The following is a 16867-nucleotide window of genomic DNA, read 5'->3' as shown; positions in this document are numbered from 1 at the left end:
ATATGAACTGTGTTCCAATACTTTTCCAGACTTCTTGTGGAAAAAGTTAACGGAATGACAAACGTGATTTAGATGGAGTTCCATCTTCTTCTATCATCATCAAGGAGTTCTGGCTCCAATCCAGGTGGAGGTTCTCCTCCATGTCTTCTGGAGGTCAATGATTGAAGGTCAGAACCTGTGTTTTTGAATGTAGAATTTATATCCAGCAGAGCTTCCCAGTGTTTCAAAGAGTTTCATTCATTCAGGTCCTGTGTTAGGGGCTCACTTCAATATGTTAAAACATCATCAGCGTCCAGCGCCACCTTGTGTTCGTCTCCATTTATGTGGACACCTTTGATATTTGTGGTCTCTGAACCACTGTAGGAGGGGCTCCATATAAAGAGCTGGAAGCAGCAGGGAGGGGTGTCATATCTCATAGTTGGTCTTTTATTTTGATATCACATTTGTGTCCTGCGCTTCCTATTTTAGTTTGATGTTGAACCTCTCCTCTCATTTTCAGGTTACTTCACTTCCCCTTGTCTTCTGTCGGCCTGAGTCTCTCTGTGTGTCTGACATGCCGTACTAAACAGTCCACACTCAAAAAGCACACTTAAGTTCAGCACAATTATGAGTAAATCTCAATAGGTTGCATGAATTTCTATGTACTACTCAGACTGCACATGGCACTTCCTGCTTCTTCCTGCTGATTTGTTACCATGGAGTCCATTCCTGTCACAGCAGCAGCAGCAGCAGCACCGCTCCACACCCACTGGTCAAGAAAATGGCATTTCTGCTGCCTGTATCGTTTTCTTGTAGCTGTTCAACTTCTCACAATAACGAGAAACAGAAGAAGACTTAATAGACGTCAGGACTCTGACAGGGAACGACCTCAGCAGAGACTCCTCTACTGAGAGGAAAGGAGAGCTGAGAGGACACTTTTTGACATCATTCAACATCCTGAGGGACGATCGTTTACAAAGTTCTATTTATATACAACACATAAAATCACAGTGTGAAGCAGGCTAATGAACAATAAATCAAATATAAAAATGCTTTATGTTAGGTTCTAGAATATCTTGTGAATATCTGGAGCTTCATTCCAGCAGCAGACCTCCTCAGGTGATGGAATTTATATTTGACATGTTTCCCATTAAATGAGACTCATTGTCAGTCCATTGAAATCTACTTGTGTTCCTGGTGAGTTTCTTTAACAACATGAGCTGACAGAATCTACGTTCAGGGAGGAACCACCATATCCAGGTGTCTGGACCTTTGAGCAGGCAGAGCCGTCCACAGTAGCAGACGAAGCATTAGCATTGAGAAGAAACTGATCCCTGAGCCTACTTTTGGTCTGGTCAAGTGGGAACAAAATAATATGACATCATGGTCAGACTGACGCCTGCTCAACACTGACCAAACACCGCCCTATTGCATTGTGGGAAATTTCTGCTCGGCTTGTGTCCATCAATACATATGAAAAATTTGTCCAGAATAAGTATGGATAGTGTAAACTATTTAGTACAAACTGTTTCTTCATACTGAGGAGGGTGGAGGTACAGAATTTCAGACACAGCCTTTGTTTGTTTTGTTTATTCATTGATGTTTCTTACATTTCACAATCAAAGCCCCACAGCTGCAGAAAAAGAGAGGACAAGCAGTGATGGTTAAGATCAACGCTCAACGTGGGGCCTGAACCCACAACCCTGAGAGCAAGAGTCTCATGCTCTACTGACTGAGCTCGTCAGGCTACAGCTGAGTAGGTTCAATAGCAGGAAGTGATCAGAGTGACAGACGTTTGGTGCACACGTGTTTCACCCTAACCCGAAGGGTCGCGGGGGCTGGAGCCTGTCCCAGCAGCTTTAGGGCGCAAGGCGGGGTTCAGGTCACCGGTCCATCACAGGGCCAAAACATATAGACAGACAACCATTAACACACACAGTCAATTTAGAGTATCAATCAGCCTCAATCCTCATTTGCATGTCTTTGGACTGTGGGAGGAAGCTGGAGAACCAGAGAGAACCCACACAGGAACAGGGAGAACATGGAGACTCCACACAGAAAAATCCCGTGCCCAAGCCGGGGCTGGAACCCAGAAACTTCTTGCTGTGAGGCCACAGTGCTGACCACTGTGCCACCACCAAATATGCGTTCATCTTTGACAAAAACATAACATCAATGGTGAATCACAGATAAGACACCAGTGGTAAAAACACTAAAGTGCTGTCAAGGAGAAACATGATACGAGCAAACACACACACAAGTTAAAGAGAGAGAACTCTCCCAGAGGGAACCACCCAAAGGAGAACCATAGAGATCATCAGTCGGGGTGGTTAATCTGTCTGATTTCCCGATGCAATTTGATTACGATTATCGGGGTCCTGATTCGATTTCCAACCGATTTTCAATTATTGGCGATTAGCGATTTTCGATTAGCGATTATTGATTTTCCATTTGACCACAGTAAGCCAAAACACACCACAAAATTATTGCATGATTAAGAAAAAAACAGTCAGTTTTTGAATTACTTAAATTCTATTTTATTGAGTGACAACTCATCATGACAACGACTGAATATCAGGCTTATTTCCTTTCGAGGTAGAACTTATTGCACCTTGCTGTAGAACACAGTGACAGAACACAACACACTAACTTGTTAGTGATCAAGTTGTACTGAACATTCATGGTTCTGGAATGACCAGATTCTTGTGAAGGAAGACCAGCTGGCCCACATGTTGTGGTGTGAGTGTGCTGCGTTGTGCTGAGACAATGTCCCCCGCTGTGGAGAACACTGTCTCCGCAGCAACACTTGTACCTGGGATACACAAGTATCGTTTGGCCAGCTTGGCTAGGAGAGGATAGGTATGATCGTTGGTGCTCCACCATTGAAGAGGGTCATCAGTGAGAGGAAGAGGAGGAGCCTCCAGTTACATGCAAACCTCTTCCTCAGCCCTGGTTTGTGCAGACTTGGGCATCACTTTAGTGACCACACTAAAGGTTTGGCCAAGCAGCGCAGTCAGAGATGATTGTTTTGAAGTGGAGGGGCTGTCCTTCTTCAGCTTCGGGGCTTTGTCCCCAAACTCCTCAGCCGTGTCATCCTCCCCCCCCAGCAACTTCAGCCTCTTGCCTCACCACCTGACACAGGGAAATGGTAAAAAGAGAAAGTATTTACATTTCAATATTATTAACATACAACAGCATCACTGTAATTCAATTGCCTACATTTTAATTTTACATTCAAAGCCAGCATTTTATACTGAAACAAAACTTTCCTAATGAAGGCATTCATTTTTTTTGGCCACTGTTTCAAAAGAAAGAATTATCATTCAGACAATTCATCAAAACAGTAGAATTAGTCATATCAAAGGAGAAACTACCTCAAAGGATGCAGCCTCTGTAGTCATTCTGCTGTATGTCTCCATTTTTTCATCTGTTGTAAGAAGTGGAAGATATGTTAGCATAGACAGAGAATATTTTCAAATATTTTTTAAATGCAGGTAAATTAAATTAGTTAGCATGCTTCTAGTACAGTGAAAATGTTGCCCCGTGTATCATGACCTTTAGTCAAACGTTTTTTTGTAATTAATGTTTAGCGTTTTGCTTACCAAGTAGTGCCTGCTTTTGCTCCAGAGCATGGCTGGCTTTGGTGCTCCGGTGAAAGAAGGTACTTATCCGCCGTACTCGACCCGACAGTCGGGCAACAGTGGGTAGTTTCAGGGCCCGTTGTGAGGCGAGGTTCAATGTATGAGCGTAACACCGCACATGTAGAAAATTGCCGAGCTCCGCAGCCAGGTTCATGGTCGAGGCATTGTCAGTGACAAGGACCAGGTCGTCTGCTTCTATCCCCCACTCCCCCGCCGCAGCTTTGAGAAACTCACACATATTTGCGCCTGAGTGGCTATCATCCACAGCTTTAGTCAAAAGCACATGCGAAGTCAGCTTCCACTCAGTGCTGACATAATGAGCGGTCACAGTCACATATGAGGCTGTGGCTCCAGATGTCCAGCTATCGCATGTGATGGCTACTCTGGTGGCAGACTTGAGGGACTCTTTCACCAACAACTTTGTCTCTTCATAAAATCTTGGGATAGACTTACTTGTGAAGAAGCTCCGCGACGGTATAACGCACCTATTGGCTCCATGCTAGGACCATGTAGCGAAAGCCCTACGTTTTCAACGACACTATATGGCCTCATATCTTTCGCTATGAAGTAAGATATTGACGTCGTTATTTTGTTAGCTCGCTCCGAGCCTGGGGGCAGTTTAGCGATCTCGTGAAGTGAACGTTGAGTCGGTGAAACTACTGGCCCCAAGCGCCCGTCCTTTGCCCACGCAGCTTTATCCGGGTGGAAGCGAGAGATGTGTGCCCTCAGATTGCTAGTATTGCCACAGTATTTCAGCTTCCTGTGGCAATGTTCCGTCCAGACTTTTGGAGCTGCTGCCATGAAATCCAAAATGACTCCGCACACTCGCTTTGAGAGCAGATGGAGCTGGGTGAATGGACATGCTACCCGCTGCTGATGTTTCTGTTTCCTTTTCCTCCTCGATCTTTGGGCCTGCTACCACCTGTACTGTCTCCACCTACCACTCGCTCTGTTGGCAGCTGCACCAAATTGCAAAAATGAGCGCGCTCGCGTGATGTTCCGTTGGACCATTTTTACATAATAAAAAATATATATTAATAATCGATTTTTTGAAATTTAATAATCGAGTCATACTTGTCCATAACATATTCGCGATTAATCGATTATAGATTTTTTCAACACCCCTACAATTGACCATCAAATCCTGCCACAGAGACTTGAACAATTCAACACTTCTTTTAGGTCATGTTATTAAAAAACATAAATTTCCATGGTTACACAGATGATACTCAGGTTATTCATCAGCTGTGTGACTTCCTACATAACAATCGTTTATTTGAGGGTTTCAGTCTGGTTTTAGAGTCCATCACAGCACAGAGACAGCACTGGTAGAAACTACTGGCTATATAAATATATATTATAGATAAATACAGGCCTCCTCATCAGTGGCTAAGAAATACATTCAGTCAGTAATGTCAGCAGCATATCAGTCCTCTGAAGCTGTAACGTGAGCCCACGACTACCGACTAGAGGAGAGGTGAAATTACGCCTCTGATCTGAGGTTTATCCCTCAAAAAGAAACGCGATATATGAAAAGTTTTGGATCCACAATGATTCTATCAACAAACACGTTTAATTTGACATTCTGGAGTTTTACTTCATAACCTGGAATGTGCTGTGGAGTGAGTAAGATGGTATTTAAATGGCAGGCTAATGGGATCCTACCCACTCGCGCTAGCACTAGCATTGCAGATAGAGTCAGCAGAAGGACCAGACAAAATGGGTTGAAAACTGCCTCCAGTTGCTGGTAGCACCCTGGGTGAGCTGGGAATAAGGCCAAATGTCCAAAAAAGTGAACCTCCCCTTTGAAGACTGCAGCTGGTCCAGAATGCCGCTGCACATGCATGGACAGGAACTATGAGGAGAGACCACATCACCAATCCAGAACAGAGTTTAAAATCCTTCTCCTCACTTTTAAAGCTCTTAAAGGAAAATTCCAGTCTAAAAGGAACCTAAGGTGTGTTCTTATATTTTTATGATTATTTTGAACGATTCCAAATGTAACCTGGTTGTGGCGCATCCTACTCATTAGCTCCCAACACAGGTTGTGGGGGCAGCAGATAAACAGACAAATCATAACAATAACATAAACTCAAAAAAGAAGAACGCCTCGTGGTGATACAAGTAGAGCCTCTGCATGTAAACAAAAGCACTGAGAACTTTACAAGTGTACAGAAAGTTTATTACATGATGCATGGATACTCTTGATAAGCTTCAGAGACAGGGCGGGACGAATGGTTTCTCCCCATTGTGTTCTCATGTGTCTGTTGAGATTTCCCTTTTCTGAATAATTTTTGCTGCAAATTGAGCAGGAGAACTATTTCTCCCCAGTGTGCGTTCTCATGTGAGATACTAGATTACCCTTTTGTGAACACCTTTTTCCACAAACTGAGCAGGAGAACCATTTCTCACCAGTGTGCAAGGTGCAAGACAAGTGTCTTTCAAGTTGTTCCTTCTCTGAGAATCCTTTACCACAAACTGAGCATGGGAGTGGTTTCTCCCCAGTGTGCTCGCTCATGTGTGTTTTCAGTTGTCCTTTGACTGAGAATGTTTTGTGACAAACTGGACAAGGGAATGGTTTCTCCCCAGTGTGCATTCTCATATGACTTTTCAGATATCCTTTAACTGAGAATGCTTTCCCACAAACTGAGCAGGGGAATGGTTTTTCCCCAGTGTGTGTTCTAATGTGTACTTGCAGATGTTCTCTAACTGAGAAACTCTTGCCACAAACTGAGCAGGGGAATGGTTTCTCTCCAGTATGTGTTCTCATGTGTCTTTTCAGTTGTCCCTTCTCTGAGAATCTTCTGCCACAAACTGAGCAAGGGAACGGTTTCTCCCCCGTGTGCGTTCTCATGTGTGTTTTCAGATGTCCCTTTACTGAGAATCTTTTGCCACAAACTGAGCAGGGGAATGGTTTTTCCCCTGTGTGAGTTCTCATGTGTAATTTCAGATGTCCCTTTACAGAGAATCTTTTGCTACAAATTGAGCAGGGGAATGGTTTCTCCCCAGTATGTGTCCTCATGTGTGTTTTCAGATGTCCCTTTACTGAGAACCTTCTGCCACAAACTGAGCAAGGGAACGGTTTCTCCCCACTGTGAGTTCTCATGTGTGTATCAAAACTACTTCTGTTACTAAAACCTGTACTGCATGTTGAGCACCTAAAGGGATGCTCATCCTCACTGACTTCTGTCTCTTCAGAAGGACCGAACGTCACATTCCTGACGATTTCTAATTCTCTTTCAGTCTTTACTTTTTGCGTTTTTGCTCTATCAGGTCTGACACAAACATCCTCACTGATTTCAGTCTCAGCTTCAGAAGAGTCTGACATCTGGTCGTCAGTCTCAGGTTGTACAAGTGTATCCGGATCTACGTTGCTGGCTGGTTCTGGTTCTGGTCCTCCACTCTCTTCTTCATCAGCTTCTGTTTTCAGATGATGAATTTGGCTGCTGGTCAGAGACTCTGCTTTCAAGTTCTCCTCAGTTTGACTCCGGTGAAGCTGTGGGAACTGAGGTTTCTCTTCTTCCTCTTCACTCTTCACAGGGACCAGAGTGAAGGGGAACGTGGTGATATCAGCCTCCTCCTGCCCTTGAAGCTGCCCTCCCTCCTCACTGGTCCAGAGCTCCTCTGACTCCTCTTTAATGTGTGGGGGCTCTTGGTCCTGCAGCTCAGTGGGAACCTCTTCTTTAATCACCAGCAGCTGCTCCACATCTGCAGGACACAAACAGCAACATCAGAAATCTCTTCATTTGACTCTGAAACAGTGGAGCAACAGACAGAAACAGAAATAAACTAAATGAAAAGAGACATCCTGCTACTGAGAACCAGTCAGCAAACTGGGAATAGAAACGCTGGCTTCAGATGCTTGCATCAACGCTGTGTCACCAAGGTCAAAGGTCATAGGTCCCCTCTGCTGAATATTTTTGTCCATTCATCATCATATCTGCTAGTTGATTAATTAGTTAATTTCTATGATCCTGCAGGAGAATTAGAGTTAAGTCACTCTAACCAGAGGTGAGTGCTGGATCACTGAGACCTGTACTGATGCTAAACATGTCAGCCCACCCAGGAAAAAACAGGAGACATCTGGAAAAGAGCCAAGTACACACACACACACACACACACACACAGCCTGTTGTGTGCTGCATGTGCATGTAACTCTTTGTTGTTAGCAGGGCTGCTGTGTCTCTATCCACTGACTCCTCTTCTCCACCTTTTTCTACCACAACAATCCTGAAAGTGGTAGTCTGGGTTTTAGCTAAGCAAAGTTATACAGGACGCCCCAGAAACCCGACGGTGCCATCGAATGTTGGTCAGGAAGCAGCCAAGATGGCGCCCAGCGTGTTCAGAGCCAGGTGAGGTGTAACGGCTCCATCAACACCGAATAGCCATCAACTGTTAAACACTTCTACGTTGTTACACTCCGGCTCAGACGGTCGGAACACAGTGACCCGGATTGTGTACACAGCTCGACCACAGACACTTGTTGGCTAGCAATACCGTGAGCGCCGCCTCCCGGTTCTCCTGATCAGTGTGCTGGACTCACCTGCTCTGTAGAGCCTGACTCGGGGATTCAGCACGGCATCGAGCAGCAACCTCTGTCGGCGGTTCTCCCGCTCGAACTCCGCCACGGTTTCCTCCAGCAGAGCCACGATCTGCTCCGCGGCCGCCGCCAGCCGCTCGGTCAGCAGCGCTCTCAGCACCGGGACTCCAGCCGCTGAGTCTCCTTCTCCCAGCTGCAGCAAGAAGTCTTCAGCGGCGGCGAGGATCCGCTCCTGGACCGACACCCGCAGCAGCTGCGCAGCGCACATGTTGAGGTTCTACTGGCGCCAGTCAGCCTTCAGGAAACAGAGACCGAGGCCAGGGGTTCACGGACTTCTCCTTCTTTCCTCGTTGTTTAGAGGCGTCCCACTGCTGCTGCTGCTGCTGCTGCTGCTTATTCTCTCAGATCCCGCCTGCATCAGCCGCATTGGCTGTTGGTCTCTTAAGCCCCTCCCACAAGCTGTTCTGCTGCCGGAATCCCTGTTGGCCTTCTCCAGCTCGAAGAGGGCAGGAGTTGCTACAGAGGACAGAAGTGTTTATAATATAATAAACAATCACATTCATTTCAATGATAGTGGTTGTTCGCTTTATTTTACAAAAGACTCAACAAAAGCTGAACTGGTCAAACAAAATATAAGAGTGAAAAGTCAGAGGGAGGCCAAGAGGCTGCATGACAAACAGGTAGAGGGACATCAGAGATCAGGAGACACAGGGACCTGAAAAAAAAACGAACTCAGAGAACCAAACTAGAACACAAACTCAACCAATGACCAACAAGAAACAGCTGGAAGAACACCGGGCCAGGAAGGAGCCGACTGGACCACAGACACTAGGGACAGGGCTGTGGTAGACCAGGACTACTGAACTGACCTGACTCAGGGCAACCACTCAAGAAAGGAGGCAGACAGACCAAGACAGGATGTGGGAGTGCTTTCAAAATAAAGCAGGAAGTGACAATAGCATGGAAAACAAGTGGAAATACAGAACAGAATACAAACACAGCAGCTCAAGAGACGGTCCAAACAGAGTCTCTAGTCTAGAGTCCAGAACTAAAAGTGGAGCTGGTTCAGACGGGACACACACTTGAATTAGTGCTCACATTAAGCTGGAGTTTGTTGTTGTGGTCGTTGGTGGATGTTGTTATGGTTCACTATCTTCTTATTCTTGCTGCTATTGGAATTATTGTTTGTTGTGCATTGAAGCCTCTCCATCTCCTGTCTTTCTCTCTTTCCTTGTTCATCTGCTTCAGTCTGTCTTTTTCTTCTTTGTCCACATCTGTCTGTCAGTCCATCTCTCTTTCTCTCTCTGAATGGAAGGAGTGAGTGTGTCTTTTTTCCTACCTATTCATGCTGTAAATAGGGTGGTGTGTGTATAGTGGTTAGTGTGTTAAAGTTTTTTGAGAGGTTTCTGTGCGTGTGTGTGTGTGTGTGTGTGTGTGTGTGTGTGTGTGTGTGTGTGTGTGTGTGTGCGCGCGCGCTGTGGTGTGACACACGCTGTTATGGAAGCATGGTTTTAGAATCTGGCCTGGTTCTCCTTGTTGTTGGAGAGGTTGTGGGTCAGCAGCATTAAATCTGCTGCCAGGATGAATGGAGCTTTTCCTTGGTGCTGTTGATTAAGTTAATAAAGTGATTGAAGCAGGCATTGTGGGTAATGACACATTTGTGTCGTCATCGCCGCTCACCACAGCAGCAAAATGAGTGATGATTTCCAACATCCCCCATTTATTAGTGATGAGTTTCTGATCAGGGAGCTGTTGGGACTTGGAAAAATAGTTTCACCCATCAGGAAACTGCCAGCTGGTGTGAAGTCGCACTGTTGAAGCACGTGGTTTCACACAGACTCAGAGCACAGTCGTATGAGTCGTTGGCCTCAGTTTTGGGTCGTTACCCCTCCCAGCCCTCTTGGGGGGTCGTTCAGGTCAATGCACCACCTGGGGAGGATCTAAGGACAGCATTGTAGGTGGTGAGAGGAGGTGGCTGAGGCCCCCTCCTCTGTTCAAAGATGGTCGTTCTAGTTTGGCATGAATGGCTTATTTCACCCCTCTTTCAAACCATCTGTCCTCCCTGGCTAGAACGCCTCCATGTGATCTTCTAAGGTGGTGGACTGCTGAGTCCTGGCCTGTGGTTGTGGCTCTCATGTGCTCCCCAGGGCAGTGCTCTGTCTGTTCGTGTGTGTGTGTGTTTGTTTGTGTGTGTGTGTGTGTGTGTGTGTGTGTGTGTGTGTGTGTGTGTGTGTGTGTGTGTGTGTGTGTGTGTTGGCGGTGGCGGCACATGTATAAACCAAGGAGGCAGGTAGAGTATCGATACTATTGGAAAGTTATTTAGTACCGTTTTTACTTTCAAAAAAGAACAGGAATGTGAGTGTTGAACGTTTCATAATTTGGCTCTGAAGCCTCAGCAGGTAAAGATCAATCACTGATGTCAGAGGATGATTTGAAGAATTCATTGTTGCTGAACTGTTTATGCTTCAATTTCTGGATGTTCACTGGTGGAATGTTTGTGGGTCAGAGGTGAAAGTAGTACCAGTGCCCCTGTTGTGTGCGATGGGGCACCAGCATGGAGGAAGTTGTCATACATTTCCAGCAAAACAGCATGAAACTTCAAGTATAGAATTAAAATTATTTAATTCAATGTTTAACTCCCAGGCCTCTGTAATAAAACACCAGGAACAACTGACTGCCTCACCACTGACTTCACCCTGATAACCAGGAGGTAACGTGGTAGTCAGAGCAGTGATGATCAGGTCTGCGGACTCAGAGGAGGACCCTTCTTTTGGTCCTGGGTTTGAAGACATCAGCAGCCTTGTTGGAGTCAACTAGGATGTTCCTCTGAATGGACAGCAGCATTAAATCAGAGAGTCTGTCTGCTCCATGTCTCCTCCTGAGCTGGTCCTGGATCAGCTTCAGTTTGGAGAGTCACCGCTACACTGAAGCAGTGTTGCATATACTGGGAGGAGCCTGTGGCTCGCGATACACTGTGCCCATATTGTTGGCTTGAAGGCAGCTCAGCGTCACTGCACATTGTTGAGTGATAAAAGCAGCCAACACCTCCAGCACATGTTGAACAGGAAGTAACATAATGCTATCAAACTTATTCTGAAGGGTGCGCTCAGCCAGCGTGCTGTTGTTGTCCTTTAGTTTGTCCTTGTTTCACACTAACAACATGCAGCACACATTGACCAGCACACCCACACACTCACCTCCACTGCTGACACTGACTTCCACACCTCACATGGTTGATGATTGACTTTAATAAATGGTGATTTGCTGCTACTAGGTTTTGCTGCACGTCTGAGCCGCTCGTAACACATTCAGACATCAATCTTTGTCCTCTTAATGTCTGATATAATCATCTTTGTAGATTTGTGCTCAGGTGTTTGGACAGAACCCATCATTATTAAATGTAGGAGTCCCAAAGGAACTCCATTGGTCAGGATTTATTTTCAAATGTGTCCACTTTAATTTCCCTTCATACTTGAAACAACTTTTAATTCCTTTCAGCTCACAATCCAACCTAGAGTGTAGAGATCATTTGTTTCTGTATCTGCCTAGAATCAGCAAAGAAACTGGTCATCGCACATTCATATTTGAGTCAAGTCAGTTTTATCATTTGGAAACCATCTTGAGGAGATTTGGAGAAAGTTCAATCATTCAGCTGCAGTTACAGTGACTTACAACACTGCAACAAAAATCACCCTCCACAAACACTCTTGTCCAACTTTTGAGACCAAATTTTCTCCTCATGAGGCACCAAATCAAGTCAAGTCATTTTTACTTGTTGAGAACCAAATCACTCCAAAAGTTCTCTCATGACTCTTTACAAGTAGAGCAGGTCCAGCACCAAACTCCTTCAATGAATCTACACCCAACAATTCTCCACCAGCAAGCACATCCTGCAACAGTGGTGATGAAAACCTTCCTTTTAACAGGCAGGAACGTCGAGCAGATCCAGGATCAGTGAGACGGCCTTCTGCTTTGTATTTAAAGCTCCATCAGATTGGAACAACCTTTCTTCCTCACTTCGGTCTCTCCCTTCCTTTCACATCTTCAAATCATCAAGCATTTTCAAACATCTGCTCTTGTTTCTGATGCACCTCACCTTTTCTCTCCAGGATTCACTCTCTACTTGCTCTTTTTTTTTCTCTGTACTGTAAATATGTGGATATTTGTGTATGAATATGCATTGTGTACTTTAATGGTGCATGTAAGCAGTATTTATTTAGCTGGGTGTTGAAATGTATGTGTATGTGAACATAGGCCCACTCCTATTTTGCAGTGGGATCTCTGATCATACTTTGTAGAATACTGGATGGTGAGTGATGGGGGGGCTTTGGGGAACATTGTTGACAGCATTCACCGCTGCAGCCCAGAGTGACTGCCAGTCAGGACAGGTGTTATTGAGGATGGAAGAGGTGTCTCCTTCACTGTGAGTGTTGTTCAAGTCCCTGGTTTCATTAGAGTTTTGAACTGAGCAGGTTTTCATTCACATATCCAGTAGCAGAATGTAACTTCGTCACACCAGTGGACAAACATCAGCATTCATCACCCAGCAGCTCCTCTGATCAACAGAACAAGTTAAAGTATTCTGGAGAACGAGGGCATCGATCCCTCTTCCTCTCACATGCTAAGCTAGCGCTCTACCATTTGAGCTAACTCCCCTGTTAATGAGCACAGCAGATAATGCAGGTTGACCTTCATGCATGGTTGAATGAGCGTCACCAGGTGAAGCTTCTCTGGTTCAACAAAACCTTGGGACCAAGACAGGAATTGGACCCTGTGCAGGTCTAGACCCGTGTTTAAGTTGGTGGAGAAAATTGTTTAAACCAGGGACTGAATGAAAAGACTTGCCCAGACTCCAGCTCGCTCTTCTGAACCGACCCCTCATCTCTGTGGAGTAAACATCAGAGGTGGAGGGTGCAGGTTCTGCTTTGACCTCCTGACCTCCTGGGTAAAGCAGTGTAGATGTTGAGCTTGAAGGAGTTGACGGCCTCCTTCATCTTCTCATTGGTTTGCTAAACTCAGCATCATGAAATGTTGCTGAAATTCAACATGTCAGCTGAGGCCAGAGATTCCTGCGTTCCCTGAGTCCTTGTGTGTCGTCTCTGTTGTTTGAAAGCACAAAGCTGTTCCTGATGGTCCAGTGTGTGACAGATTCTGGGCTCTCACAGCTGAAACTGGGGTTTGAGCTCCGTTAAGGGAATGGTTTTGTGGAGAGAACCAAGCAGAAGAATTGACAGTTTCAGCAGGAAAGGTGACCATTGCTCCACAACCTCAGTCCCAGGATTCATTCCTGCTTCACCCAGCATGGCCCTATGATCAACAGAAATGAACTGCCAGTGGAGGTCCTCAGTAATCCAGGTCATGGTTTCTCTAGATTGCTGTGTTGTAGTCAGAGCACTTGCAAATATCAGCCTCTTTCCTCCATGATCTCTCATTCTTTCTGTTCTCTCCATTTCTCCTCTTCGTTTCTACTCCTTGCTGACTGTTGTTCCTCATTTGTGGCACAGAGTTCAGTCAGTGGACCGAACATTTTGCCACTCCACTGTCCATCATCAGGGCATTTAACATCCAGGACTGGCTCCCAGATCATCGCCATGACCTCATCCCCTGCACCAGTGGACAGTTCATCAAGGATGGAAAACATGTGGGTCTCAATTCCCCTCCATCTTTGTAGGTTGGTTACATTTCCTCCTGGTCTTTAATACATCTTCAGTTGACATTTTCTGTTGAGCCCAGTTTGTTGACTGCCAGGCTGTTTTACTTTTCAATGGCACAACAGCAGACAGCAACGAGGGTTGCTATGATGCAGTTGCTAAAATCCCTATCTATGGTCTGCCGAAATATGCTGGGAGTTCATTTTTATTATTAACCAGAATTCAAAGACTGACCAAGGAAACCAAAGCACAGAATTTAGAGATCAAAGAAAGAAATCAAAGACAGAACCTGAAGATCAGGAAATGGCACAGATCAATGAGATCCATGGACTCATCAGTGAAGGTTTTCTTTGTTTCACGGTCACTTGTTGTCGTACTGGTACGATGATGTCAAAGCCTTCACATTCAGTTCAAACAGACTCCAAAGTGTAGCGTGTGATGCAGAGGGCAGCAGCCTTGTGCTTGGTACCATCATGGTTCTCTGCATTGTTAGCAAACTCACCAAAGACCTCCCTGAAAGCAGGATCATTTTTCCACAGTGCTTTTTTAACTAAGTACCAATTTGTCCTTCTTTAAAAAACAACAAAAAAAGATGAGATCAGACTGAGATGGACGAGATGATATGGATGTGATTTATGGCTTTCAAACACCAAATATTCAATTTTTCTTTTGAGGTTTTGAGAGGTTCTGGGTCATGAATGAAAATTTAAGTTGGACCAAAACGACATGCAGGGTCACTGTGTGTGTTTACACGTGTGTGTATTTCTAGTTATATGGTGTTGGAAACCATTTCCATCATCAACACTGATCAGGAGTCCTCGTCCTCATGGGGACCAAAGACCGGCCCTGATGCAGCACAATGCAGTTTGTCAGTTCTTTCAGAGTGAAGGTCTGGATTGAGTTTAGTTTCAAATAAAGATTAAGATTCAGTTGGTTAAGATTAAAATTAAGATTAAGGTTAGGCTGTACAGAGAATAGAAGTCCGTGGAATGATCTACTAAGAATAGCTGGGCACACCTGAGTGTGTTTACATGCAGACTTCCTCTTGTGACATTTTGAGAAAGTTCAATCATTCAGCTGCAGTCAGTGACTTACAACACTGCAACAACAAAAAAATCACCCCTCCACAAACACTCTTGTCCAACATTTGTGCCCAGATTTTCTCCTCATGAGGCACCAAATCAAGTCAAGTCATTTTTATTTGTTTAGAACCAAATCACTACAAAAACAGTCATTAAGTTGATCTGGTTGGGCACTGGTATTTTTTCTTGCTGCAGCTCATTTCCAGCTCTTAACAAGAACTCAGGAGTGATTCAGGAGAAGAGTTTCAGAACAGTCAAGGTTGGGGACTGGAATTTTAAAGTTTCACCTGGAACCAAACAACCTCGGGGGGTAAAACCTCAAATCATAGCCACTCAGATGCAGCAGCAGGAAGAAGCTGTCATCCACCCTGACAGTCAGAGCATCAAGTCAAGAAAACATCAACCATCTTGTAGTCTTGTATGTGGAGTCTGGATTCTCTTCTAGAATGTGACGGCAATGACAGTCCTGCCAAGTGACATCACTGGCTGCGTCATCCAATCATGTGACTGGATGACAGTGTAGATGCCAATGTAGAGGTTGGGGAAATAGTCTCTGAGAATCCAGCTTGAACCCACGCCCTCCTTGTTTTTCAAAAACCCAAACAGCGACCATTAGTCTCCCTCAAATCCTGTACTTGGGTTCAATGTTGCTGTTCCATTTTGCAGCAGTAGGGGTCGCTGTGATACCAGGTTCAGTTCAAGATTCCCAAATCCAGCTCATGTTGGTGACCTCAGTGGCAGGGCTCATACAAAAAGAGTCAACACATTCATTTGTATAAAAGAAAATTAAAATTATTTGGTGGCATTTTCTTTTTTGTGCCGTCTGATTTTCTAAATATCAGGTTTAGATCCTCAAATTAACACTGGGACACCAAAAGAGAACACAGTAATTCTCCAGTGCTCTTGTGTTGTTGTGTTCTTCTCAGCTCCGTCATGAAGACGTGCTGGCAGTGGGCACTGGTGGAAGTTTGCAGCACTCACTGGAAAGTCCTGAGTCTCGTCCCATTCTGAAGCAGGCAGTTGCTCCAAGCCAGCCCACACTTTCACTCTCTTGTGTAGGAGTGAAGAACAAAATCAGAATAAAGAATCATCACTCTTTCATTGGGGCTCCTTTCTCCTTGTTCTGATACAGAAATTCAACAGCTTCTATCTTTTATTTGACAGGAAATGTTGATGACACTGGGATTTTTGGTGTTTCTGCTGTCACTGTCAAGTGCCAGCTTAACATGTGAGAGGTAGCAGGATCATCCATGTGTTCATGTTTACAGCAGACAAGGAGGAAACCTGGGAGGATTTCAGTGACTTTCATCAACGGTTCACACTTCAGGTGTGAAAGCTTTTGTTTATGAAGTTCGAACTGAGCTGGCCAGGAGTTGAACCTAGAATCTTCTGATCCGAAGTCAGACGCGTTGTCCATTGCGCCACCAGCCCTACAGAGGGGAGGGGCTGATACAAACTCCTCATCATTTCCACCTCCAGGAGTGAAGCCTCCTGTGACCCAAGAGGCTCCAACTGGCAGAGCTCTCACTCGTTTCTCCACCACCTCGCTAACCTGAGCTGGAGCATCCAAGAACAGAACAGTGACCCCCTTCATTCCAGAGCCCCCACCACTTTAACCACAGCCAACCGGCCTCCGCCACACTGCTACTAAAATTGAAGACTGAAGCGTCTCATCCAGAGATCTGACACATGCGTCTGCTGTGGAGGGTCTAACTGTCCATCCACATTCAGATCATTGATGCAACGACTCTGCTATGATCAAACTACTCAGGATGAAACAGACCAATGTTGAGATCAAGTAGCAACTCAGCAGCTGATCAACAGAGTCCTAAGCACCAGTAAAGCCTGTTCATCGTCCCTGGGTGGCTCCAACCACCAGCCTCTCTGTTAACAGACGAGCGCCACAGAGACTCTGAGTCACCTGCTTTTCATGAGGAGTTTTCAGGCTAAATTCAGTGTGTGAGGTCCACACTG

The 16867-nt window shown here is 45.2% G+C and overlaps 1 protein-coding gene, 1 long non-coding RNA gene and 1 other non-coding gene across 3 annotated transcripts; all 3 read right to left on the bottom strand.

Moving 5' to 3' along the window:
• Window positions 1-2546: 2546 nt before the first annotated feature.
• Window positions 2547-4502, bottom strand: LOC147238493 (uncharacterized). The gene is made up of 3 exons (XR_015111782.1): window positions 3582-4502; window positions 3354-3406; window positions 2547-3111 (listed from the first exon to the last, which is right to left on the bottom strand). It is a non-coding gene; the product is annotated as an uncharacterized LOC147238493 (long non-coding RNA).
• A 1025-nt stretch (window positions 4503-5527) lies between these two features.
• On the bottom strand, window positions 5528-8585 carry LOC147238492 (uncharacterized). The gene is made up of 2 exons (XM_086197232.1): window positions 8164-8585; window positions 5528-7328 (listed from the first exon to the last, which is right to left on the bottom strand). The coding sequence occupies exons 1-2, from the start codon at window positions 8426-8428 to the stop codon at window positions 5938-5940; spliced, it is 1656 nt and encodes a 551-aa protein (XP_086053358.1). The 5' UTR covers window positions 8429-8585; the 3' UTR covers window positions 5528-5937.
• A 7666-nt stretch (window positions 8586-16251) lies between these two features.
• trnar-ucg (transfer RNA arginine (anticodon UCG)) lies at window positions 16252-16324 on the bottom strand. Its single transcript has one exon. It is a non-coding gene; the product is annotated as a tRNA-Arg (tRNA).
• Between the last annotated feature and the right edge of the window lie 543 nt (window positions 16325-16867).

The sequence above is a fragment of the Aulostomus chinensis genome, chromosome 24 (genome assembly GCF_037954235.1).
Source record: "Aulostomus chinensis isolate RoL2024-O1b breed Wild chromosome 24, RoL_Achi_v1.0, whole genome shotgun sequence".
Taxonomy (NCBI): domain Eukaryota; kingdom Metazoa; phylum Chordata; class Actinopteri; order Syngnathiformes; family Aulostomidae; genus Aulostomus; species Aulostomus chinensis.
The sequence above is the reverse complement of the archived record's forward strand: the minus strand, read 5'-3'. Positions and strand labels throughout refer to the sequence as shown.

Excerpts from the sequence above, each read along its gene's own strand:
- LOC147238492 (XM_086197232.1), bottom strand. The coding sequence starts at position 8,428 with ATGTGCGCTGCGCAGCTGCTGCGGGTGTCGGTCCAGGAGCGGATCCTC. Across the intron at positions 7,329-8,163 it reads AGTCAGGCTCTACAGAGCAG|ATGTGGAGCAGCTGCTGGTG; the intron begins GTGAGTCCAGCA and ends TGTGTCCTGCAG.